Source organism: Aulostomus chinensis, unplaced genomic scaffold (assembly GCF_037954235.1).
Source record: "Aulostomus chinensis isolate RoL2024-O1b breed Wild unplaced genomic scaffold, RoL_Achi_v1.0 HiC_scaffold_31, whole genome shotgun sequence".
NCBI lineage: Eukaryota > Metazoa > Chordata > Actinopteri > Syngnathiformes > Aulostomidae > Aulostomus > Aulostomus chinensis.
In genome coordinates, this window is record NW_028234173.1 from 127,011 (window position 1) to 154,164 (window position 27,154).

The 27,154-nt window shown below is 40.2% G+C and overlaps 1 protein-coding gene across 1 annotated transcript; it reads left to right on the forward strand.

Moving 5' to 3' along the window:
* LOC147238262 (voltage-gated potassium channel subunit beta-2-like) lies at positions 1-27,154 on the forward strand. Its single transcript, XM_086198269.1, has 15 exons — positions 1-127; positions 6,191-6,531; positions 12,976-13,019; positions 14,285-14,322; positions 14,904-14,983; positions 15,530-15,574; positions 18,597-18,641; positions 19,658-19,701; positions 19,837-19,923; positions 20,247-20,332; positions 20,450-20,570; positions 21,603-21,697; positions 22,496-22,616; positions 22,838-22,926; positions 23,259-27,154. The coding sequence occupies exons 1-15, from the start codon at positions 77-79 to the stop codon at positions 23,346-23,348; spliced, it is 1,377 nt and encodes a 458-aa protein (XP_086054395.1). The 5' UTR covers positions 1-76; the 3' UTR covers positions 23,349-27,154.

A 27,154-nucleotide genomic window follows, 5' to 3' on the forward strand; every position in this document is an offset into this window, starting at 1 on the left:
CCAAGGAGCTGTTTAGTTTGGCTTTGGACTGTGTAAAAATACATACTGCTACATCAGGCCATCATCTGTTTCATCCATGAGTAGTGTAGTACAGAACCCCTACATTGGCCGCACTCCGACTGCTCGGGTGAGTAGCTAGATGTATTTGTGATGAATTAATTGATAATATATGGTTTATATAGATATGCTGTCCATTTGTGGTGCATTAAGTGGTTTTACCTCCATGACAACATGTAAAGTGAAGATTGTTGTAATCCAAGATCAAAATATAGAATGATTCTGAGATATGTCTTTCTCTTGTTCCTCTTTTTCTTGAGATGCTGCTGTTCTTCTGTTCCATCTCAAACAAAGTAGTGATGATGTTACATCATCATCCCTGGGAAAGATGGCCTTAAATTATTGAATGACTTGGATTGTAAAGTAATCTGACATGAATTATTTGAGCCTGGTGATCAGCTTGTAATTTACAGAATGGTCACTAGGAATATCCTGAAAAAGCCACCTGTAGTCTAATTTGAATATTTATGCTAAAATGATTTAGTTTGATTTTCTGCATTTTATTTTCACTGCATATTCTAATAGGCTAACTTGACACGATTATCTCACAGGGTGTGTATTCTGGAAAAGAAAATACAATTTAACATTTATAAACATAATAATTTATAACTTTATGAAATGATTATGAGTATTTATTGACATTTTGTGAAGAACTGCAACTCATTCTGTGGGTATCAATAGTAGAGCCAATGAATAACAATAGTAAAACTAATGCAGTTTTTTTTAGTCTATCTCCTCATAAATATATTATATTGCATCATAAAGAATTTGTTAAACATGTATACATTCATTATAAATGCTGACTCTGGGTATCTACTGTTGAGCATTACATCCAAATATTATGATTCCAAAGCACGGTCCTCTGTGATGTTTTTTTTTCTTTTTTTGCATTTTCTGTTCACTAAGACATGACCTAACAGTAAAATGACTGGATAAACAACACAGCAAAACATGTTTTACATTCATGCAACTGCCAAAAGAAAAAAACCCAAACAAACTGTGTTAAATTTGTGTGAATTATAGAGGGTGGAGTTCTACATGGTTCCACTTAATTTTCATGATTTTCAGGGTTGCCTGCTTTATTTTGTTTATCTTTATCAAGTTTCCCTTATGTGTGCTTGACAGCCCCGCCATCATGTATTACGCCTGTGTGGGTGGCTTTCTTCATTAGTTTGTTTCAGACTGTTTTGTCTCATGGTTAACATTCCAGCATTTTTCCTGAGTGTTAATAGACTCTGCCTCCTGCCCTGTTGGACTGCTTTACCTGTGTACAGTACCCTGCCTGGAATAAACCTTTGTGAGAGCTGCTTTGAGATTCAAGCTTGATTTATAAATATGACAGGACAATGGGGGCTGCATGGTGGTGCAGTGGTTAGCACTGTCGCCTCCCAGCAAGAAGGTTCCGGGTTTGAGTCCCGGCTCGGGCATGGGATCTTTCTGTGTGGAGTCTGCATGTTCTCCCTGTGCCTGCGTGGGTTCTCTCTGGGTACTCCAGCTTCTTCCCACCATCCAAAGACATGCAATTGGGGACTAGGCTAATTGGACTCTCTAAATCAGGGGTCTCAAACTGGTCCAGTAAAGGGCTGTGTGCCTGCAGGTTTTCATTCCAACCCAGCAAAAGCAACACCTGATCCAACAAATTAGCTGTGTGAACACAGCTTAATTGATTTAAGTAGAATCAGGTGTTGCTTTTGCTGGGTTGGAATGAAAACCTGCAACCACACAGCCCTTTACTGGACCAATTTGAGACACCTGCTCCAAATTGACCGTAGGCATGAATGTGAGTGTGAATGGTTGTTTGTCTCTATATGTTGGCCCTGCGATGGACTGGTGACCTGTCCAGGGTGAACCCCACCTCTCGCCCGTTGACGCTGGGATAGGCTCCAGCCCCCCCGCGACTCTTAAAAGGAATAAGCGGAAAACAATGGATGGATGGATGGATAGGACAATGGATTACGCAGATGCAGACCCACTCTGGACTGCGGTGCAGGGCAAGGCTTGAAGAGTCATCACCAAGAGGAGCAGGTTTCTGCAATCTGTCACAAGGTGAGGGAGATGGCTCAGAATTAGGAGGAGTTACTGACAGAATTTGGTAACCAAGTGAACCTCTTGATGGAGAAAATGCAGACACAACCTTGATGTCACTGACCATGCAAAATTCATCTTCCTCATCTCTCACTTGACTGGGTGAGCTAAAGCATGGTACACAGCTGATTGGAGAAGAAAGACTGAGACTGTAACTCACTTGAACATTTCACCAAGTCATAACCCAAATCTTCCAGGTGATTTCTCCTAGTCATTTGCCATTGAGTTTCACGCACTAGCTGCAGAGAATGTCTGGAATCAGCTGGCTCTTTGTGATGAAAAAAAAAAACATCTTCAGGAGCTGTCTACACCAAGAGGTGTCACAGCCTATGGCCATAGGGTATGCTTCCACAGAGACCTCCGCAACCCAGATAGTCAAGGGTAAACTCCACACATGTTGCAGATCCACCCAGTCCTCTGGGTCCCGAGGGCATGGCGGGCCAATGCAGTGATTTTAAAACTGTTGTAATGAGGGCTGTCCTATGATCTTCGTCAAAACATGTGTGGCTGAGTTCTGAAGTAGTTGAAGTTTGGAAATTGTCTTTTTGGGAAGATCATAAAGCAGGGCATTACAATAGTCGAAACTACTGGAGAAAAAAAGTATGCATCAGCAACTCTTAGCCTGGGAGAAAAACAGGCAGACTCTGGCTATATTTTTATGATTAAAAACCTATCCTTGTAACATTTTTAATGTGTTGAATAAAATTGAGCTCAGAGTCAAAAATTATGTCCAGATTTTTTTTTTGTAGTTCTCAGAGAGAAAATTTTATTAAAACTTTCTCTCTGTTGCCTTCAGGAGAAATAATTAAGTTAAATTATGTCCTGTTTGAACTGCAGGAAATAATCGACCATCCATGACTTCATATCTATAATGGTCATGGTCCCCAGCTGCTTTATGAATCTTGGAGGTTCTTATCAAGTCCAAAGCAACGTCTTTGCCTCCTCACTGCCTTGCTCAGCACTTCCTCAGGGATGACTGCACCCTCGTTCTGGCATTGAAACAGGCCATGAAGGCTTACATTGTCCAGAACTTGAAAGCAGGTATCATTTATCCCTCTTGTCTCCTGGTGGCTTCTTCTTTGTGGACAGAAAAAAAATCAGATCCTGCATTGACTGTCCTGGCCTCAGTGACATCACTGAGGAAAACAGGTATTGAAAACCAACCTTTCCCACCTCTCTTTGATTTCCTTGGCTTCCAACTTGTTGAAAGATGTGAAAGTTTTGGTAAAAAGCTTGATCTGCACAATTTTTAACTTCCTGTGAGAATATGGGAGATTAATGAGTGTAAAACTGCTTGTAACACCCCCAGTGCCCACTATGAGTATCTGTCATTTACTAGCCAATTCCTTGCTACAGGAGGAATGTCCAAAAATTCCTAGGTTTTGCTAACTTTTATGGAATGTCTATCAAGTCCAGTTAAGTCAATTTTATTTGTATAGCACTAAATCACAACAAAAGTTATCTCATTACACTTTACAAGTAGAGTAGGTCTGGCACCACACTCCTTCAAAGAATTTACACCCAGCAGTTCTCCTTGAGCAAGCACATCCTTCAAACCTTCCTTTTAACTAGGAACATCGAGCAGATCCAGGCTCAACAGCCATAAGCTTTGATCAGTTGGGGGGAAAGAGAGCAGGAGAGTGGGGAAGAGACAAAGACAGATAATGGAGAAAAGACAAATACACAGAAGGAAAGAGAAGGACAGCGATAAAGAGGGAGAGGAAGGGGAAGAGACTGATGGACAGACAGGGACGTGAACAGGTAATGCTAAGGGGGGCAGCTTGAGCCTCTTCAGGTCTGTGGCCTCCTCCAGCAGCTGCATTGCTCAGGGATCTGGGAAGAGGGGAAGCACAAAGACTCCAGAGAAGTAGACAAGTTAGTTACACATATGAGTATAGCAGGACAGAGAGGAGAGAACAGAAGCCCAGTGCAACATGGTAGATCCCCCAGCAGTCTAAGCCTATAGCAGCATATCTAAGGGCTGGCCTAAGCCAGTCCTGACCATAAGCTTTATCAAAAAGGAAAGTCTTAAGTCTGTTCTTAAATGAGAGAGCGTGTCTGCATCCTGGACTGAAACTGGGAGACTATTCCACTGAAGGGGAGCCTGATAGTTGAGGGCTCTGGCCCCCTTGCTACTTTTAGAAACTCTAGGAACCAAAGTAACCTTTGTCCCTTGTACTGTCTAGTGTCCTGTGTGATTGCAAGACTTGCCCTGAGGTATTACACCTAAGTTGATTGTGCTACTTGTTTTCCTCCTCTGTTTGCTTTAAGTTCTTGGACACAGTGATTGTCTCCTTCCCTGTCTGAAAAAGGTGGTCTTGTTTCTGTCATAAGCGTGTCACCATTTTCCATGGTGTTCCATAGTATGTCCTAGCCTGTTTACCAACTGCCTACTGCCATTGTTTATGATGCCTTTATGGACATTTTGAGTTTGCATGTTCTCCCTGTGCCTGCATGGGTTCTCTCCTGGTACTCCAGCTTCCTCCCACAGTCCAAAGACTTGCAAATGGGGGCTAGGCTGATTGATACTCTAAATTGACCATAGGTGTGACTGTGAGTGTGAATGGTTGTCTGTCTATATGTCTTGGCCCTGTGATGGACTGGCGACCCGTGAACTGGTGGACTGGTGAACCCCGCCTCTTGCCTGAAAGCCACTGGGATAGGCTCCAGGCCCCCTGCAACCCTTGACAGGATAAGCGGAAGAAAATGGATGGATGGATGGATGGATGGATAGAGTTTTTGAGTTGCAGTATGGACACAAACACAGGGTGGTGGTGGCTATGGGGCGAAACCTTATTTTGAATGGCAGAAAGTGTTGTGATAAGACTTGAAAAACGTTGTGTTCTTCTTATTTTGTTACAATCAATTAATGTCTACACTTTTGACTGGTGGTAGAATTACAATTAGACATGGGAATGCATTTTTCTCCAAAGTCTCCTCATGAGTTGATCCACCCTTGGTAAATGAAAGGACATGACAGTCTGGAAGCGAAGGGAACCTCTTTCCCTTTGGAGATTGAAAAACGAGAGAAAAAAAACATTGTCTAACTCTGACCCATATTAACAGGAGGTATGGCTGTGAATGTGAATGGTTGTCTATCTCTATGTGTTGGCCCTGCGATGGACTGGCTACCCGTCCAGGGTGAACCCCACATCTCACCTGAAGGCTGCTGGGATAGGCTCCAGCCCCTCCTCGACCCTTAACAGGATAAGTGGTAGAAAATGGATGGATGGATGTACTGCATATGCAATTGTATATACTGTACACAAGCTAACATTATTTGTACATGGGTGGAGGAAAGAGTGAACCCTGTGATAATGTGAATTGTAACAATCATTTTTTTTTGTAACAATCATTTTTAACAATCTTTTTTTTTTCCTTAATTAGGTCTAAATTCTTGCTTGTGTTGTACGTTGCTTTGGACAAAAGCGTATGCTAAATTAAATTGTAGAATTGTAGGACATGTTATCTTTTAATTTTCCTCTGATCTTATAGCCACAGGTTGTTTTTTTTAGTACACACTTATAGAGTTTTGTGCTGGAAGCTGTATATGTATTTATATAATAATGAAAATAATAATGTTTCAAGATTAATTTTGGTTTGCGATTGGGAAACCAATTATTCAGTCAGGAACATGAAATGTTCTTATTTACATATTTGTAAATTTGTTTTAACCTTCAGTCTAGTCTTACAGACAAGAAGTGAAGCCTAATGGCTATCAGTAACTTCTTCTTCTTTAAATACATGTATATGGTAGTTCTTGTCACTGGCAATCATGTTTAAAAGGATATTAACAACTCACATTTTAGGATAATTTGGTGGATGGTCTGTTCACATCAACCTCAAACTGAGTATGCTCCAGCAATTAATGGGAAGGCATTTTTGAGCCCTAAATTGCCATTATCCTATTGCGTGTCCTTAGTACCACTTACAATTGACCACCTCATTCACAAATTCAGATAAAAGAGGAATGGGTGGTGTTCAGTCAATCTTCCTCTTCACTTCTGTTTGTTGTGACACAAGATTTTGCTTTGTTGTCAATTTCTAGATGCCCAAGCCTGGGGGCTGTGGAGGGGTACCGCCTGGGAGTCGAGACAGCAGTGTGATATGTCGAAGTAGTAGCATCAGTAGTGGAAGTGGTGGGTCTGGAAGCAGGATATTGTCTCTGTCATCTGTGAGTGAGAGCATGCGCAGTGGTTTGAGCTGCTTCTGGTCAGAGCAGGCAATGGAGCAGGAAGAAAAGCAGCGACGCAGTCGCCAGCTGGCGGAGTTACAACGCCTGAGAGAGGTTCGTGCAGCTGCTCAGCTCAAAAACCTTGAGGACTTCCTTAAGATGAACCATGTTTCATTGAGGGAGAGCATATCTTATGCCACTGGAATGATTTACAGGTAAGCTAAGGCCAGAGCGGTTAATGTACATAGCATGTCTACAACCATTTTCAATTTCATTAAAAAATGTATTAACCAGAAGGTCAGTTTAAAAGTGTACAGGCACAAAAAGCACGCACACATCTCAAAACACATCACAAAACACAATTACGAATGAAAATTATTTTTTGGGATACTTAAAGGAAAAAGTAGGCGGCATGGTGTTTCGCAGTGGTTCGCACTGTCGCATCACAGCAAGAAAGTTCCGGGTTCGAGTCCCAGCTCGGGGATGGAATCTTTCCATGTGGAGTTTGCATGTTCTCCCTGTGCCTGTGTGGGTTCTCTCTGGTACTCCGGCTTCCTCCCACAGTCCAAAGACATCAAGAGGGGACAAGGCTGATTGATACTCTAAATTGACCATAGGTGTGACTGTGAGTGTGAATGGTTGTCTGTCTCTATGTGTTGGCCCTGTGATGGACTGGCAACCTGTCCAGGGTATATCCCGAAAGCCGCTGGAATAGGCTGCCCCCTGCGACCCTTAACAGGATAATGGATGGATGGATAAAGGAAAAAGTGAATAATAATTGTATACAACATACTAATTAATATTTAGTGCTCTTTTTAATTCACCAAATGAGGATGATACTGTCTTCAACTTTTTGAAGAAATTATATGACAGCTCAAGATTTAGCATAACTGTTACTTTTGTATCTGTCTGTAATAACAAGAAAGTGACTCAAGTCAGTCGAAAAGTTGATCTAAAGGAGATGACAATGCTCACACAAACTGACAGGATATTTAAGGATGTTGAGTCTGTGGGAATCATTGGAGTGTGAGTCAAAGGGACATTTTTACAAAGCCCTACAGATGTGTCTGTATAGAGACTACAGTTCAAATTGTTTCTCTTCAATCACTATAAACAGGGAGGAAAGAAATGGTGGGTGGTGTTTTGCTTTCAGTGAACACTGAGCAATTGGAGGATGTTGATTGGGTGCATGATGGCCTGAGGGAACTTTTTCTGTCTGCAAACCTATTGAAGAGGAATTACCTGAGAGACTTTGTCTGCTACAGAGTGAAGCTGTTTGAGAGAACTTTCCTCAGATGTCGTTGCTGTTAGAAATATGGACGGGTCACTGAATTGCACTGGTGTGCAGCAAAAATGTGGGGAAGATGTGGTGAGGAAAATTTCCTAGAAGAGATGTGAAAGGGGCTGTTAAACTGTTCAAAAAGAGTGAAGGAAATCAAAGTGAGTAAAAATGAATGCATTTTATTGTATGGTCAAATATTAAATCAACTACAAAAAGAGCCAAGAAATAAAATTCAACCATTCTTAAATATGACAGCAATTTAACAACATCTGATTTAATCTAAATAAGTAACATTTAAAGGGATAATTAAGAATTGCATTTAAATCCAGGTAGCAATGGAGCACTGTTGTCACACAACAAGAAGGATTTGGGTTCAAATCCATCAGCTGGCTGGAATTTGAGTCTTTCCCTTGTGTCTGCATCGGTTCTCTCTGGGTAATCCAGCTTTCTCCCAGGTTAAGGTAACATCTTTTTTAGGTAAATGGAGATTCTGTGGATGTGAATTTGAGTGTGATTGGTTGTCTGTCTTCATATGTGTCCCTGTGATGGACTGGTGACCTGTCCAGAGTATACCATGCCCCTTACCTGATGACAACTAGAAAAGGCCCCAGCCCTCGGTGACACTGCAAAAAGGATAAGTGGTTGACAATGTATAGATGAGTTTTAATCCCTTTGACCAATTCTTCTTTTTATGTTTTAAAGGTGCAGGTGCTTGAAGCACTTAGCCATCAATGCATCTAAAATATTAATGGTATTTGATTTGAACATTTATAAAGCAATAAGTGGTGTGGTATACACATAATAATAATAGAAATAAACATTATTATATTCATAACACCACGATATCCACCATCACCTCTGACTAATGCATCATTTGATGTTATTGGCAACAAAAGTTCAGCTGCGTCTGAGAGCTGGGGCAGACACTGCAACTGTATGAGTTGTTACTATACTACCACAAGCTGTGATAATGAAAAAGTAAAACTAGAAACAATTTACACAGCAGCTTATGAAGTAACCCAAAAAAAAATTCACAGCGGTGCCTTAAATGCTAACATTACAATGCAAAAAAATCTGACCTGCAGGTTAATATGAAGCCTTTACAGTACTGTAGAGGAATTGTGTGTGATGAACAAATTCGTCAGACACAAGAAACAGACTGGAGACTCTGAGATGGCTCACACTGGACACTTTCATGGATGTCCATAACAGATGTACAAGGTTTGCTGTGAGATGAGGTTGAGTCAGCTCCCCCAGAACATCTCTGTTCCACCCTTTGTATACAGTCGCGCTAGTAATGTTGGACACTACCAGTAACACCTGGTTGGAACATCCGGCACAATGTGACCTTCACACAGTCTAAACACAGCTATGCATCAGGATAACACTCATGTCACAAGTGTTACTATCAGTAAGTATTCTAACAATGGATTTACAATTATAAAAGAACTTAAATGGAAGATGCCACAGGTTCACTCCCAGCCTCAGGTCAAGGCCTGGGTCAGATCAGCTCTTATCATTACAGACAAATTACAAGGATGAGACCAAGAAAGTTTAAAAAAAGGATACCAGATGAAATTCCTTATCAAGTATGATCCGGAACAACATTCAAAGGAATTCCATTTATCCTATTCAGACACATTTTTTTCAATGGAAACAGAATGATTGCCAGGCTGACAGTCATGTTTGACCAGCTATGCTGAACTTGCTTTTGAGGCCAATGAGAAGTCTGAAACATCTCAGACATTTCTCAAAACTTGAATGGATACTGGAACTTTTGGGTATACAACGAGAACGCACTGTGCTCTGGCAAGATTGTCAAGATCTGCAAGCATGGGATTCCCTCAGTAATGCTGTCCACTGCATCTGGTACATGGCAAGCATAGATCCTCATACTTTGTGTGGTCAGGCCCTTAGGCTGCTCTCTGCTTGTCCCAATATGAAAGAGAGAACAAAATCAAGAAAGTGGATCATAAATGGTAGAAAATAAACTTATAAATGTAAAAATGTTTTACAAATAAATACATCTTTACAACCAAAATATTGATATTTTATGTACAGCTTAACTTCAAGATCTAAAAAGTTGTCTTTAACATTTAAAAATCATTTAAAGTGTAACAGGAATGATTTACAGTTAAATGTATTGGCACAGAGTCCCTGATATGCATGGATGAGGTATGAATGTGTTCATTTCACTTTTTGACTTTTTTTGCTGTCTTGCTTTCTGCCTTGTCTTTGCTGTTGGTGGAAAACTGAGTCTGCTATGCTTTTGGTAAAAAAAAAAAAATTGCATTAAATTTTAATGGGAAAAGTAAAAATAAAAATAAATAATTTACCACCTTGGCTTTTCAATCCACCAAAAATTATGCATGTCACAGTCTTCCAGCTGCACTCAGATGCAGCATGCATTTATGAAACTGGCTCGAGACAGTGACTCAGAACTTAACATTCATAAAGGTAAACTGATTTGTGTGCATCAGGCAGTCCATGCATACAGATAAAACCTGTAAATGAAAACAAAACCATGTCAAATATGTTTAGGAAGTTGTGCAGATGAAGTTTATAGAAAGTGAATGATCAAATCTGAAGTTGACCACCTGTGCATATTACATTAATATGTATTCATGTTCATGTGTGCATTCATAAAACTGTATTACATGTGTTCAAATTTGTAGTGATGCAGCTTTGCTAAAAAAAAAAAATCCACTACAAGTGTACATTTTGTGTTAAAAGAGGACCTTAGATTTGTGGCTGTTTTTGGTAATGTGATCAGAGCACATTTTTTGTCTTTGTTGCATTCATATTCAAGCAGACAATTTCTCAGGATATTGAAAGAGCTCTCAGCCGTCTTCTATTTGTGCATTCAACTAAGTTAATTCATTTTACCAAGGATGGGCTTAGGTTTTCTTTTTCAGTTTAGGGAAGCAGCAGAGTCATGGATGGGACTGCCTAAATGACCTAGCCCTGTTAAAAGTCCAAACAGAAAAACACAGTCATTTGGGTGAGAGGTGGAGAGGATGGATTCAGGGCAGTGGATTTGTTCTTGCTCTTTTTTTCTAATTTTGTTTGATTTTTTTGACAGACTTGTTTTTTTTCTAGCCGAAGGGGTGAAAAGAATGAAAAGGACTTTAATGCTATGATTTAGGTCTACCTTCTGGTAGGTCGACCTCTCCTTGATATCATCCAGCCACATGTCCAATCTGAATGTTGTTGCTGTCGTTCCTGGTGGTGTGCTCATTCCTGGCATACAGCTTGATGTAGAGCAGGTGGCTGATTGTTGCCCCACTTCAGAATCAGTATCTGTAACCTCTCTTTGTGATGATCTGACTGAGGGGTTCAGTCCTATCCACAACAGTAGCGGTGACAGTGCATCTCCTTGGTATATGCCGCACTTGATGTTAACTTGGGCTATTGGCTTTGAGTTTGCCTCTAGGGTTGTTTTCCACACTCCCACTGAGTTTCTGATAAAGGCTCTCAGTTTACTGTGGATGTTGTACAGTTACAGACATTCTAGTATCCATGTGTGTGGCATTGAGTCATACAAGTAAGTACACAGTGTAAGTATAAGTACACAGGTTGGTCTGTCTGTGCTTTCAGTCTAAGGCAACTGCCCTGTCAAATACTAGCTCATCCTTGGCTCCTAGCAAGTGTTAGTGCCTAGTCCTCTCCTGAGTCCAGTTCATGTATTGACCCATGTGCTTACTTGTCTTAGCTGCTGTGATACCGGACAGGAGCTTCCATGTTGTGGAGAGGCAGGTTATTGGTCAGTAGTTGGATGGGATGGTGCCCTTCTGGGGGGGCCCCCTCATGAACAGGACTGTCCTGCCCGAGGTTAGCCACTCTGGCTGCATCAATCCCTTAGCAGGTGGTTCATGTATGCTGCAAGGCATTCATGGAGTGCAATTAGCTTCTTCAGCCAGTATGTGAGGAACATATCAGGGCCGGTACTGCCCAGCTTCTCATCTTTGACACCCTGTCATAGATGCCTGCCATTAAGATGGTTACTGGTTCTTATTCTGTGGTCAGTTCTCAGGCCAACTAGTCATTTTGCATAAGTGTAGTGCGATGCTACTCTCTCCCATATGCCCTTCCAGTACTTTTCCATCTCAGTCCTTGGTGGGCCTGGTTTTGTTGTTATTGCCCTGCCACTGAGAGTACACTTCGGCTATTCTCCTGCCCTCTATCTCCTTGGTGTAGTTCTTCAGTTGGGTGGCCAGACCTGTAAGCATTGATAGCTGGATAACATGGATAGCTTGGTGTATTTCTGGGGCACACCTTCATTATACCTGCTAGCTGGCTAACTTCTCCGTGTTACCTTTATTTATCTATCCTATTTTATTTTATCTATCCTTCTCTTCCATCCAGGGTATTGTTTCTTATGCTCTATGTCCATGGCTAGCTTGTATCTCCAGGACTACTGTTGCCATACTGTCGTCAGCTTGTTGGAGTTTAGTTGGTTTACGATCTTCCTTCTTAGGTCAGCAGCTCTTCTACTGAGGATGTTTGTATAGCTCTTGTATTGAAGCTGTTCTTATCTTTTGGGGCTTGGCACCCAATCTCATTTTATGGGGGTGATAACGGCAGCCCCCCAACCAATCATCCTGGCCCCCCCTTGCTGTAGCATAGTTGTTGCATCTCATTAATCTCTAGTTGTGTCAGTAATTTTTAGTTACGAATGTTGGAACACTGGGCTATAACACAAGTACGCATAGGTCCCACATTCTCTGCATGATCCCCTCTCTCTGGGATTGCTTGTATAGTAGCATTCCAACAATTCCATGTTTTCCATGTCCGCGTGTGTCTCATCCCAGTATCCCATTTCTCATCAGATTTCTCTAGTTCCCTAACAACTGACGCAGACCCTGTTGACCCGGGAGACATTCGAGCCAGTATGACTCTATTATTTGTCACTCATGCCCTGACACGGTGTAGCATTAGGGGTCTTACCTAAGAACCCTTACCGGATGACCCCTTGACATGGGCAGAATTCAAACCTCTGACCTCCAGTGTTCAAGTCAGTTAAACTATACTATCCAGCTGCTTCACCAAATGAATGGACACAGATCATCATCAGTCCTAAATGGAGGATATGCCTGATTAATGGTTTTAAAGAGAAGATTTATTTTTGGGACTGTGGTCAAGATTTTTTTTTGTCTGTGCCATAAAGACAGCTTGCAGATATCCTATGATACTCTTGGCTGAGAGACTTCCCCTGGAGGCTGAATGCTGAAGGATTTGCGATCACTTTTGACCTTTTTTAGCATGACCTTGTATCTACATTAAGTATACTCTACTTAAATCATAAATCATTTATGCCCACTGTTTGCGGTAGCTCATAAAGAACAGTTCTCACTCAGCTTCTACTGTTTGTCAACAGAAATCTGGGGAAATCAGGCCTTAGGGTGTCCTGTCTTGGATTAGGTGAGTATCTTATCTTTATATATATATATATATATATATATATATATATATATATATATATATATATATATATATATATATATATTTTTTTTTTTTTTTTTTTTTTTTTTTACACAGTGAAAATTGGATGGTAAATTTAGAAATTCATACATGACAGCATTTTGGTGGCAAAACAGAAATGACAAACAAAGATCTGGATGGATAAATACAGATAAATAGTGTATATTGATCAGTATTAATACATTTACAATTTAGCCAGAGTTAGTAGAATACATCTGTATTACATCTGTATTCCCTTGACAGGTAGATAACCTGAAAAGACCAAAAGAGGACAAAAGAAGACAATAGTAAAAATACAAAAGGCTTTGTGAGAAAACTGGGAAGCTAGAAAATATTCAATGTGTGAAAGACAATATGACAATGTGGGGAACTGGAAGAGGAGAAAATCAAAAAGACTTTATATTGGCAATGGTCCCCAAATAAATAAAATCAAAAAGTTAAAACATAAAAGTGAAAAATAAACTTTTACAATGAAGTATTCTTACTGACACAACACTAATAAAAAATGCTAAATGTCTAAAAAAGAGAATAACACACTTTCCATTTGTAACCCTTCTCATGGCTCATTAGTTAACACTTAATCTTATAAACCATTTACAATTTACTATCTATGTAGAATTCAAGTCAGTTCTACATTGACTGCGATCACCATATGCAATAGGAGAGTTTGCTCCATTTAATGATCCAGAGTGCACCTGGATTTACCCAGGACCGCAACATATTACTCCATCTTTGCATGTGTATTTGTGGTCTCCAGGCAGCTTATCCATATTATCCCATCTATTCTATAGACAATGTTGGCTATGATAAATCATTTCATGATTTCCAGAAAATAGAGGCCTTTTTTATCAAATGTAATGATTATTTGTTATATCACAGTTTATTTTGAGATCACCTCCTAAAACAACTTAAAACAACAGTAAAACTAGCAGTCAGGCTTGGCCCAGGCTTGTAAAGACATTATATTGCATGAAGCATTCTCAAATATATTCAAACCAGTGGATGAAAAAACTTAACAATTATGCAATACAGAAGACAAGCAAAAACTTACTGCCCCCCCCCCCCCCCCCGATGGGGTATAAAGGGATTAAATGCATTGCCCTCATGAATGTGCATTCTTTTTGGCCACTTGTTGCACACACACGCACACACACACACACACAAAGTATAACCACTTTTTTCTTTTTTTTTAACTTTCTGTACAGGCACATGGGTTACCTTTGGATGCCAGATAACAGATGAGGTAAGAAAAATACAAAACTTGGAAAATAAAATAACTGGAATAAACATACAAACCAAAATTAAGATTTCTTATTTTTTTATTGAGCATTCAAAGTGAAACATGTTGAAATAGTATATTTTTGTCATGTTTCAGCTTCCTTGACGAATACTAAATCAGTCTAAGCTTAACAAATTTTCAACATGCCAATATTGTCCACCACACAAAGTGCATTGACAGTGTAAAAAAAAAAAATCCACCATACCAGCATTATATTACTCAATTACAAGAATCTGGTTTCTTTGTGTTTGTTAGGTTGCTATCTAATCTTTAAATCTCTAAAAAGCCCATCATGAAGATGTTGGAGAACTTTGTATTTAATCCAGTACAGCTTTACATTTGCATTGTGTTTGCGTTAACTTTACACTTGTTGTCCTAATGTACTTTTATTTGATTGTTTAAAAGACATCAAATGTGTATAATATAATATTAACTGGATTTTGAGGAAAACTTCAACTGTTCAGTAAATCCTGACTTCTGAGATATCAGGTATAAAGAAAATACAATGAAAAAATTATTTTATCATCTCAAATTTGCTGTTGAAGGTGGCAGAGGAACTGATGACTGTGGCATATGAGAATGGAATCAATCTCTTCGACACAGCTGAAGTGTATAATGATGGAATGTAAGTATAGCCCAAATGAATACATTCAAGAACTCAAATCTTTAGACTGAAGTCATTTTTTCATCCCTAACTTAAGTTTTAATTCTCAATTACTTACTGTGTCTTTGACAAAAACAAAAACAATAGCAAAAAAAAAACAAAAACAACAGTAACCACAATAACAACAGAAAAAAAGAAAAACATTGGTTGCAGAAATTTCAGCGCAAATTTACCATTTGGTTTAATATAATTTAAAATAAATTTCTGGGTGTTGTGATTATGTATCAATTGTGCACCGCGTGTGTGTATGTGTGTGTATGTGTATGTGTGTGTATGTGTATGCTACGGTTTGTCTTTGGATGCTGTGGGTAGCTGATTGTAGCTGATGTGGGGGACCAGAACATACCCCCGGTCCAGGATAGCAGGCAGGTCAGGACCAAGCCACCGGGGCACCCAGAAACCCCAAGGACACAGGGAACTGTCTGTAACTGAGTAAAATCATGTCTCTCTCTCTCTCTCTCTCTCTCTCTCTCTCTCTCTCTCTCTCTCTCTGCTAATCTTTTACAGGGCTGAAATGGTTTTGGGAAAGATTATAAAGAAGAAAGGATGGAGGTACAGTTTTCCTATTGTGTATCTTGTGTGGGCCATACTTGTTCACATAGACCCAGAAGAAGCATATAAGAAGATTCAGTTAAGGGGATAATGTGTAAGCACCTTAAAAGCAATTGAACTGAATTGTCTTGTAATATCACTTTGTTCTTCTATATTCAGTCACTGTAGCATGAAGGAGCCCCAGCTATACCAGAGGGCTGCCCATGTATTCATGCAAGCTGGAGTTACAGTATGTAACTAACTATCGCTCTCGTATTTTCTGCTTGTAATGGCATTCTTCTCACTTCAGACCAATTAGTCTGACCTCATGTGAAGTTAAAATACTATTGAAGTTGAGCTAACCGAATGTTGGAACAACTCTCATCCTTTCTCCATTTTGGCCTTACATTCTTATGTTATTCAGTGGCCAAGAGTGATCAGATTTGCAGATATGTAGGCTACTTAGATAGTGCCTCTCTTATAGCTGCTGATAAATTCTTTGTCACTGGCCAACTTTCAGAGGTGAATAAAGACATCTGCTCAGACTACACCTGGAGCCTTCCTAAACTAATCCTTACTTCTTACCATGACCATCCATCCATCCATCCATCCATTTTCCATCCATCCATTTCCTATACAGCTTAGACTATTAAGGGTTGCGGGGGGCGAGGGGTAGAGGTGGCTGGAGCCTATCCGAGCTGACACTTGGCGAGAGGGCGACATTCTGGATGAGTCGCCAGTCTGTCGCAGAGCCATCAAGAGCAATTAAGGGCTCAGTATCTTGCCCAAGGACACTTTCACATAGTCACCAGGAGGTGGTGTGTAGTTAATTTCACTACTGTTGACAAAATGTGCAATTGTAATTCACTTTGACAAAAATATCGACTAAAAAAAACAGTAATGCAATAAATTTGCGTCCATCTTGGATTGTGAAGTCCAACACCGCAGAGTCTTTCACTTACATCACTTTGTCCCAAATCCAGTGTTGTGCCTGCAGCGTTCATGCATGAACGCGTTCATATTTTGGAGGAACATGAAATGAACGTACAGCACTGCTGCCTAGTGAACGCTACTGTGAACTCGTTCCATCTGGTGTCTGTGAACGGTTCGCTCTCTCGTTCATCTTCGTTCAGTGGGGTACCAGATTTCAGGTAAAAATCCGGCTGAAAAAACTCCGTAAACACCTTTTAATATATAACTGAAAAACACCCAATCTGGCAACGCCAGCCACCAGTGTCGCGCCGCCGCACGCGTCATCAAAACAGAAAGCAGCATGGAGGAGGTGACAGGGGCGGCATGTAGTTGTAGCCCACGGACAAGACAAAACTCGACTCAACAAACCAGCAAGGATGCGTCGTATGGTCATTTAAACGAGTTTTATGACAAAGTCGAGGAAGATGGGAAAAATCTTACATGTCTGTGCAAACTTTGCCTGCCAGGTTTCAAAAAGAAAATGCGCACTTCAGTCACATCCACCGCAAACCTGAAACGGCATATTGAACTGAAGCACCCGGGTAGCCTTTCAAGGTGTGTGCAAGTAGATAAAGGATGTAGAAGGATACAAAATTGAAAATGAAGATACAATCTGACACATTGTTTCATTGTTAGAACTGATAAAATAATTGCTGTCTGTGGTACTACATGGGCTGTAGCAATAATTATAAAAAATAAGAGCTCAAAGCAACATGGGAAAAAAGAACTGAATGAGTTCATTTTTAGAACTGTGAACTTAGTTCAAAATTTTGAATTATGATCTTTGAACTGAACTAGTTCATTTTAAAATCTGTGAACTGAACTTTGAACTAGTTCATGTAGAAAATGAACTTTCCAACACTGCCCAAATCCACCTGTGTTTTTCCTCTGGCCCAGGAAGGCATCAAATGTCATGACCAACAATGGCTTTTGAATTGATTTTCTTGTCATGAATATATATATATATATATAGGGGTCCTTTAGATCTCTTAACAAGACTACTTTGGCTTTTTCTCATTTAGTCATAGCATCATCTTGCAGTCTTGTACCCATGTCATTTGAATCTTGTTTTGTTTCCTATAGATCCATGTCTGTCTTAAATTTTTAATAATCTTTTTTTGTGAGATGCTCTTTTAAGTACACTTGTCCCCTTCAGTTTCTTTGCTTGCCTCTGTAGCTCAGACTTGTGATTTCTATTTACAAACCAAGGCATTGTGGCATGCTTGAAATTTGTCTTTCTGGAAAGGATATGGCAGGCTGACATCTTATCAGTCTGTATGTTCATGTTCTTACTTTAAAGAATTTTATGACTTGACTTGCCTTTCCAGTGTTAGTAGCTCCTTGGGCTCAGAAGGGGCATTGTCAGTGAACTGACAGGAGGGTGTGTCTGATTTTATATTCCTGGAACAAGGACAGTAATTAAGAATAAAGCTAAACCTTTCAAAGAATGTTACCACTGGATAGTTCAGCCACCTCTGAAATAGGATGTATGCTAGGATTCATCAGTCCAGACTATGAAGGCTTGATGCCTTCCAGCCACTGGCAGCCACTCCTTGGGAGGTATTTTCACCAGCAGAGTTTACGGTCGCTGATGCACCCACCCCACCCATGAGTTTGAACTGTCATGGTTTGCAGTTTTTCACCACTGATTTCTCGGTCACCCTCTCACTCTCTCAGCCAACTTCCTCTGCCAATCAGTCTCGACCACCTGCACCTGTCCCCACATTGTATGTCTCCCTCTCCCTTTGTTCTCTGCCAGATTGTTTCACATTCATGCCAGACTCTCCAGCAAAATCTTTTGGACTGACTTCCCGGCTTTGACCATGCTTGCTTCAACCACCTCTCTCTACCTCCATCCCGGTAACTGCCCCTGTCTGCCCCGACATCTCTGGATTTCCCAGTACTGACCTACACCTGAACCTCGGCCATGCTCCTGTCTGTCCCTTTCTCTGAATCTGTTGGAATAAACGTCATTGCCAATTAAACAACTGTTAAGTGTGATTGCATTTGGGTCAATACAACCCAGTTTCAGTACAAACTGTCCAGACCTTTTTATGTCTTTTACCCATAGGCGTTCCAGTTTAGTCATCACCACCAAAATCTTCTGGGGAGGAAAGTATGTATATATTGCCTTTTTCTTTCCTTTGTTCTCTTTTTCAAACCAAAGTATGAAAAATATTGTGAGCATGAAAAGAAGTGAAAAAGGTGGGAGGTTCATTCAAATGAGCCAGGATCAACATAGGCTGTTGAAACTAATTCCTTTTTTTTTTTTTTTTTTTTAACCTGTCCTGTTCAGCAGCTGAGGCAAGCAGCATCAATGTTCCTGGTGCCTTGTTGTACTGAAGCAGTTTTACTCTGCATAGGAGGAATCTGATAAACTCCTCCTATCGCCATTTGTGTTTAATTTGATTAGGAATGGTGTTGGTTCATTGTTAAAGCTACCAGACTGAGGCTCAGGAGTGGACAGGAAGAGAGAACAGGGACAGGATAGGGAAGACAAGGGGGGGGGGCACAAAAAACAAAAACAAACAAACAAAAAACAAAAACAAAAAACAAGTAACAACAATAACAACAGGAAAAAAGAAAAAAATTGGTTGCAGAATTTCCAGTGCAGGCTTACCATTTGGTTTGATATCATTTTAAAATGAATGTCTGAGTGTGTGATTATGGATCAGTTGTGCACCGCATGTGTGTGCTACGGTTTGTCTTGGATGCTGTGTGTAGCTGACTGTAGCTGATGTGGGGGGCCAGGACATCACACCCCCGGTCCAGGATAGCAGGCAGGTCAGGACCAGGCCACCAGAGCACCCAGAAACCCCCAAGACACGGGGTTTCAAAACTTGAAACTAATTCCTTGTAAAGACGAGAGTTCCTTGGAGAGTGATTAACTTGATTCCTCTCAGGCAATTCTTTATAAACATTATAATTACTGATATAATACCATATTATATAAAAAAACATTCAAATTCTGTGAGGATTAGTTTATACTGTTGGTCCTGTCATTTTTTTTTCATAATACTATAATAAACCATATGTTCTAAGAAAAATGAAGAAAATAAAATGTGTAAAATATTCATTGACTTTTAGATTTTCTAGAGTTAATGCCTCGAGTAATGAAATTTGTTTTTTCAGGGCAGAAATGGAAAGAGGACTATCTAGGAAACACATAATTGAAGGTAAGATTTTTTATAAGATAAGGTTGTAAGCAGTTTGTGAAAACAAAAATGAATTGATTTTTGCAGCCATGTAACTTTTGAATGCTATGTATGCCATGTGTCATATCACATAATGCATTTATACTTTGAAAATAGGTCTAAGAGCATCTCTAGAAAGACTTCAGCTGGAGTACGTGGATGTAGTTTTCGCCAATCGCCCAGATCCCAACACACCTATAGAAGGTGGGCATACATAAGAGAGCAAATGAGCCTGAAATGTATTTGTACTCCGTCACTTCCATTTGTTGGCGTTATTGTGTTGATTGGAGCATTCTTTCTGCTCTTAACCTTCAATAGATGTGCTTGGTCTTTTTTTTAATCTTAAACTCAAAGCACCTTACAATGTTTCCATGGAATTTTCTCCTATTAAGTAGGTGACACTACTATCTATAGTTTGGCCTGGTCCAACATGTCTGTCCAAACAATAATCACGTTTGTTGGTACAATTATATTTGGAGTGGGATTTTGTTTATCCAAATGATATTTTTTGTTTCTTTCGGCTGTAGAGACAGTGAGGGCAATGACTCATGTGATCAACCAGGGGATGGCAATGTATTGGGGAACATCTCGATGGAGCTACATGGAGATCATGGTTGGTTTACTCATGATTCTTTGTATGCATTGATTTCTGCCTATTTGGTCTGACCATGTTTTTCATGAAGCAGTTATAGTATAATCATAATAATAATGATAATATACTTTTCTGCAGGAGGCATACTCTGTGGCTCGACAGTTCAACCAAATCCCACCCATCTGTGAACAAGCTGAGTACCACATGTTCCAGAGAGAGAAAGTTGAAGTGCAACTCCCTCAACTCTTCCATAAGATAGGTAAACAGCAGCCATTGATAATAATGATGATGAATACTCACTAATTGCATTGTAAAAGGATTTATTGTCTTTATTCATTAAAGGGCAGTTCACTGAGACCTCTATTTTACAGGAATATTCTGATCACACTCATAAATTGCAAAGTCATACCTGGAAGATGCTCAGTAAAACCCCAATCTGATCAGATGCCACCGAGCAGCTCTACTGAGGACGACTGAAGGAGTTGCAAGCACAGTTTCTTCTCTTTCCCAACCCATGTTTATCCTGTCAGTTTAGGGAGTGAACCTATGGGCCATCCCTACCCCTCGAGTCATTGCTGATGGCTGGTCCCTGTTGGAAATTTTAATTACAAATTCAAGATAACATTTAAGTACATTGGGCTGCACGGTGGTGCAGTGGTCAGCACTGTCGCCTCACAGCAAGAAGGTTCCGGGTTCAAGCCCCAGCTCCAGCACAGGATCTTTCTGTGTGGAGTCTCCATGTTCTCCCTGTTCCTGCGTGGGTTCTCTCTGGTACTCCAGCTTCCTCCCACAGTCCAAAGACATCAAGAGAGGACGAGGCTGATTGATACTCTAAATTGACCGTAGGTGTGACTGTGAGAGTGAATGGTTGTCTGTCTCTATGTGTTGGCCCTGTGATGGACTGGTGACCTGTCCAGGGTGAACCCCGCCTCTCACCTGAAGGCTGCTGGCATAGGGCCCCCATGATCCTTAACAGGATAAGTGGTAGAAAATGGATGTATGGATGGATTTCAGCCAATTTTAAAGGGAGTATGTAATGATAGTCTTGAGATTGTTTTGTTTTCATGGCCTTTCTGAGCCTCTTCTCATTTGTCTAATTTCAACATCTGAAATTAGATGTGAGGAGAGGACAGTGAGGAAAATAGCGAGTATGCAGACTGGAAAAGAGAAGAAGCACTTAAGTTACTCTTGGCCTCCCATTCCCCCAGATTGTAAAATGGCAATTTTACAAGGAACAGGTACATAAATGAAGTGTGATTTGGTCAGTTTCAAGGCTTGTTTGTGTCTGCAGGCATTGGAGCTGTGACTTGGTCTCCACTGGCCTGTGGGATTATCTCAGGGAAGTATGACAGTGGCATCCCACCTTATTCACGTGCCTCACTTAAGGTAACACTATTATCATTCCCACAATTCTATTTTGTTATTCCATTGTGTCACATCCCTCCTGTGAACTAGTCTCAGTTTCATCAAATTAATCCTCATCTTGACCCACGACCTTGATGAATTCTTACAACAATGGTTTTTAAAAATCATATCCTAATCACACAAAGATGATAAATAAAGCAGCTGATGTTTGATATGTGAGGGATTCTCTCTGAACCATAGTTCTGGTGATGTTGAACTCTGTGATGTATATAGACTAAAGTTACCTTTCTCACCTCTAGCAAATGGTATTCATATTTCAAACATCATAAAAGGGGAATTTTTTAACAAGTTTATCTTGTTGAATATGTAAATCTCAAAGTTAACACTTATGGTCAGCGGCTAGTGGATAATAGTAGACCACAGTGATTGCCCAGAACAAGATCCAATTACCATTACAAGGGCATACATCCAACACAGTGTCTATTATGAAAAGCTAGAGAGTGATAGGCCCTGACATGATCCACACATACTGGCTACTGCTACTGTGCTTTGGTTGACAAAGAGCAATAATATAAGCCCCCTTCCTGGTGCCCAAGTGGGCAAAGTTTGTTTGGAGTATGTGGGCTGTGGCATCATCTGTTGATAGCTGTGGCAATATGTGAACCATAGGGGGTCCAGGGTGGAAGGTAATAAGAAGATGATGAAAGTTTTGACAAAGTCTTATTGTGCAGTTCAAACTAGAGAAGTTGCCTTTTGTGTTCAGAGCTACTAGAATCTGTCTTGCATTTTGGTATCTCTGATTTCTGTTGTCTGCTGCAGGGATATCAGTGGATGAAGGACCAGATCCTGAGTGAGGAGGGGCACCGACAGCAAGTGAAGCTGAAAGAGCTACTGGCAGTTGCTGAGCGATTGGGCTGCACTCTACCTCAACTGGCTATTGGTAAAAATGTATTTCTTTGCATCAGTGATATCCTTATATACCAGTGCTTCATTCCATATTGCTGCATATTTTAATGTTATTTTTATGCTAATTATATAAATGAATTTGGTAACACGTAAAACAAAGTAAAATATATGGAATTATACAATTACTACACATACATATTACACTGGCCTCTGTGGTCTTGAGAGACCCCTCTTTTTCTTTACACATTCCTGCAGCCTGGTGCCTGAGGAACGAAGGTGTGAATTCTGTCCTGTTGGGAGCTTCCAAAACTGAGCAGCTGATAGAAAACATCAGAGCAATACAGGTCAGGCTTATTTTATGTGTATATACACACACACACACATATATATATACATACACACATATATACACACATATATATATATAAACATATATACATACACACACAAAATGTTCATGATATGTTGCATAATGTTGTGAGTTCAACTGAACTGTGAAGTCCTGTTAAACACAATATCGGGTTCCCATGAGAACCTAAGTTTCCCAGTTTGTTCTCACAATTGTGCTTTTGTGACACAGCCATATAAACATGACTGTTGTGTCCATAATAAAACCTGTTTTTTCTCTTGTAAAAATAGTATCTGAGAAAGTATATTCTTTCTTTTCCTGCCACAGGTTCTTCCAAAATTATCCCTGTCCATTGTTTCTGAGGTGGATTGCATCTTGGGACACAAGCCCTACAGTAAAAAGGACCTGACATGCTAGAAACTGAGGTGTTGTTGACAGTTCAATACAGCCAAGTGCACACTTCTATTTACAACAAAGAATGATCTGAAATCCTAAAAACCTTGCAAACATTTCATCATTCATTTCTCATCATCGTCATCATCTAGTTGTTTGACATTGTTGATCACAGTTGCACCTATTGTCACTTTTCTATAAAAGTTTGACCTCAGCTAAAATTCAGCTGAGCCACTGATGCACTAAAGAAACTAGTTATTCATTGATTAAAGTGGTACAAAAGCACACTGCATTCAAACTTGCCATACCAAACCTTGCTGAGGCCTGGAGAGGAAACATTTAACAAGTTGTTTTTTTAACTTTATTTGGTAAGATCAAATGTTTTTTGAATACGGGCCTGATCTCTGACCCATCCAGGGTGTACCCTGCCTCTCGCCCAAAGGCTGCTGAGATACGCTCCAGCCGCCCCGCAACCCTTAACAGGATAAGCGGTAGAAAATGATGATGGGTGGATAGGCCTGATCTCATAATTGCAAGACTCTCATTATCATTGTCTCATTATAATGAGATACTGATCAATATTTCCAGGGTATTGTCTTTTAATTATGAGTTTTTTCTCAGAATTATGACATCCTAATCTCAGAATGCAATTCACTTCCACAAGGTGGAACTTAAAACAGCAGAGCACTGTTCTTCACTAGATTTCTGTATTAATACAAGTGTGTAACTCAAAAATGTTTTCACTTGTAAGAAAACACGTGTTGCTCAACAACTGTAATTCCAAACAAAAGCATTGCAGTGTTATGATGTAGGTTCATTTTGATATGTTGATCATTTCACTTTCAGTCAGTCTTTCTAAATGTGTTCTCATTTAAATCACAGTCCATGCATTTCATAGTTTTATTGTTCTCTTATTTTGGGTATATTTACTAATTTTAGTAAGGGTTTTTTGTAAATTACATTTTTAGATAAAAAAAAGTTTTAAAATAATTCATCAGCACCTACATAGTTTAAGCCAAAATTGTCCCATAGGAAGTGACACCATCGCGTCATCATCAACAGATTTGCCTATATTATTTGATAAGCATCCCATGGATCCACATTTCCCATAAGAGCGCTTCTAATAATATATTTGAGTAAAAATTAATTCAGACAAATTCCATATTCAATTGTGAAAATCTTTAGTCAAGTTTACTTTAAACAAACATTCCAAGAAGATGCATAATAATAATAATAAGAAGAAGAAGAAGAAATGTTTCTAACATAAATCTATGAGATTAACAACTTTATGTTTGCACCTTGTATAATAAACGAAAACTGAAGTGAGGGACAAGCACTTCTGTTAGATGATTAAATCAAACACAGGAAACATATTACAAAAAGAAGTTCAGTTGAAACCAGAAAAACCAAGAAAGGTATGGACTAACATCTCCAGACATTTATATGCTTTCCACGTCTCATACATTTGGTTACCATCTGACTGCAAAATGATATAGTACATCTCAGCAAGAACTGCATGGAAATTGTTGCATTTAAAACCAACATTGTGGACACATATGGACATAAGGACAGGGGTGAGCAGCCACTGGCGTGAATTCCAATTATCTCCTTTTCAATGATACCCAACAGCAAAAAGTGCCTTTCAAACAACTGCTTCAGGACACTTTCATTCAATACCCTTGCCTCATGGGAAACCCCGGACCTTTTCATCCCCTTTGTCATCACCACCTTGTAATTCAGGTGACGATGCATTGTAGCATAAAATCATAGGTGACATAATGTCCCTCCACGGGTCCTCAAACAGTTCAAACCCATACATTCTTTCCTGTAAGGTTCTTGTTGCACTTGACTGGGAAGGTAAGAGTGATCCCTAGCTTCAAGAAATTTGACAACTTGCTTTTTCAGGAATTTTCAGCTTTTCAAACTAAAATAATATTTAAATTTGTATTTTAATGTCAATTGGGACTGTCTGGGGTAGGCCAGCTTTATTATAGACGCTTGAGTTGAAAAGAAGCATCAGGGTTTGCCAAGAACTTCATGGATCATTTACTGTGATTAAAAGACTTTGTAGATGCATAACAGGGCACTATTCACAGGCTGATGAGAAATTCAGTATATCAAAATTGTGTACATGGTCATTCACACTGTGATGTCAATTCTGAAACTCATTTAGATGTCAATAACTAAAGTTTTTATTTCTGATCAAGAAAAATCCGAGCACAAATAAAGCAAAGCAACCCCTTTTTGTTGTATTGATACATCTCCTGATGCAAAGCTAAGGCCCTTTATCAGTGATATTACCTGAGGTCATTGGGTTTTTCAAGTCTTTCGAACATCAGACACCCTCACTCAGGTGACCCAGCTTAGGTTGATCAGACCTCAGCCTGTGTCCTAGCAGTGCTCGACCATGGATCTGCCCTTTTTAACCAGAGCCACCTAGAGGCTTTCTCTGCTGCCTCTGTGCTGTTGTAGATGGCCTTTCTCCTCCTCTCACCTGTGAAGCCGAGTGCAGTGTAAGCTCTGCAGAGAGACTGTCCTGCAAACCCTCTCCACCCAACTTCCACGGGCAAACACTTTGCCTTCAGCTTTTTCTGTGGCAGTCACTGACTAGACTAGGCTATACTTACCCTTCTTGTGCTCACATGCCTCTTCCATACACCATGGCGCTGTGAGCGCCAGCATGACAATGTCCTTCATTGCCTCTGACTCCAGGACGATGTCAGACCTGAGGGTGGTCTTAGCAACATGCTGCGGGAGCTTGAGTTGGCTGTCAATATCCACTGACAGCTGCCAGTCCTGTGCAGTGTTGAGAAGCCCTGATGTTGCTCTAGATGGTGATGTTGGTTTCTCCCCAGCTCTGATGAAGTAAGTGGTTTTCTTCACAGGTTTGGACCCTTGAGAACTTATGATGACACTGCATATGCACTCTGCAATGACCTTAAGCACCTGGGGCCTCATGTATCAATACTTGCGTGGATCTCATACTAAAAAACTGCGGTTGCAAGAATCACGTATGTTGCGTACGCACAAAAAAATCCGGATGTATCAATTTGTGCGAGCGCCGGAATCCACGCACGTTTCCTTGATACATCCCAATCAGCGTGGAATTGAGCGCAGATGTCGGAGGACCGGGTCCGCCCCTGTTGCGCCCACCTATAAATACGCAAATTCATTTAAACAGGGTCTCCGCTGTCCGCGCGTGCAAAATAATGTCGAAGAAAAGGAGGTTCACGGCGTGCGAGCTGGAGGTGCAGGTCGGGGAGGTGGAGGAGAGACAGCAGATTTTGTTTGGCGGCCTGTCCAGTGGTGTCAGGATAAACAATAAACGTTGTGAGTGGGATAAGAAGTGAGAGGGTGAACATGGTGGGTTCAGAACAACGCACCCCCACGGAGATGGAAAAAAAAGTGGTCAGACCGGTTATTGGCTAAAGTTCCCTTCTCATCACCAGTGTTGTTTATCATCATGTTCATACATCATAACCTCTTCTAATGATGGAAAGAATTAGTCGCTACGTGTTTGAAGTTTTATGACGACGGTAGAAAAGTGTTCGCTCCTTCTTTACTGAACATCAAAGTGATACAAAGCACAGTTTTCCTTCCTAAACCTGTGTGAGCATCACTACGTCATCAGCTTGCACCACTGCTAGCGCTCTGAAAGATTTCCTCTGTTTCTAATGCATGTCTGCAATTCTAACTTCCTAAACAATGCAAGCTAACGTAGGACTAAATTCAACACTGTGCAATCACTAAATGCAATAACTACAATAATGAATTGGCTTAAATTTAAATAACAATATGGAAAATGACACGAACAGGACCTCAAGGTGGAG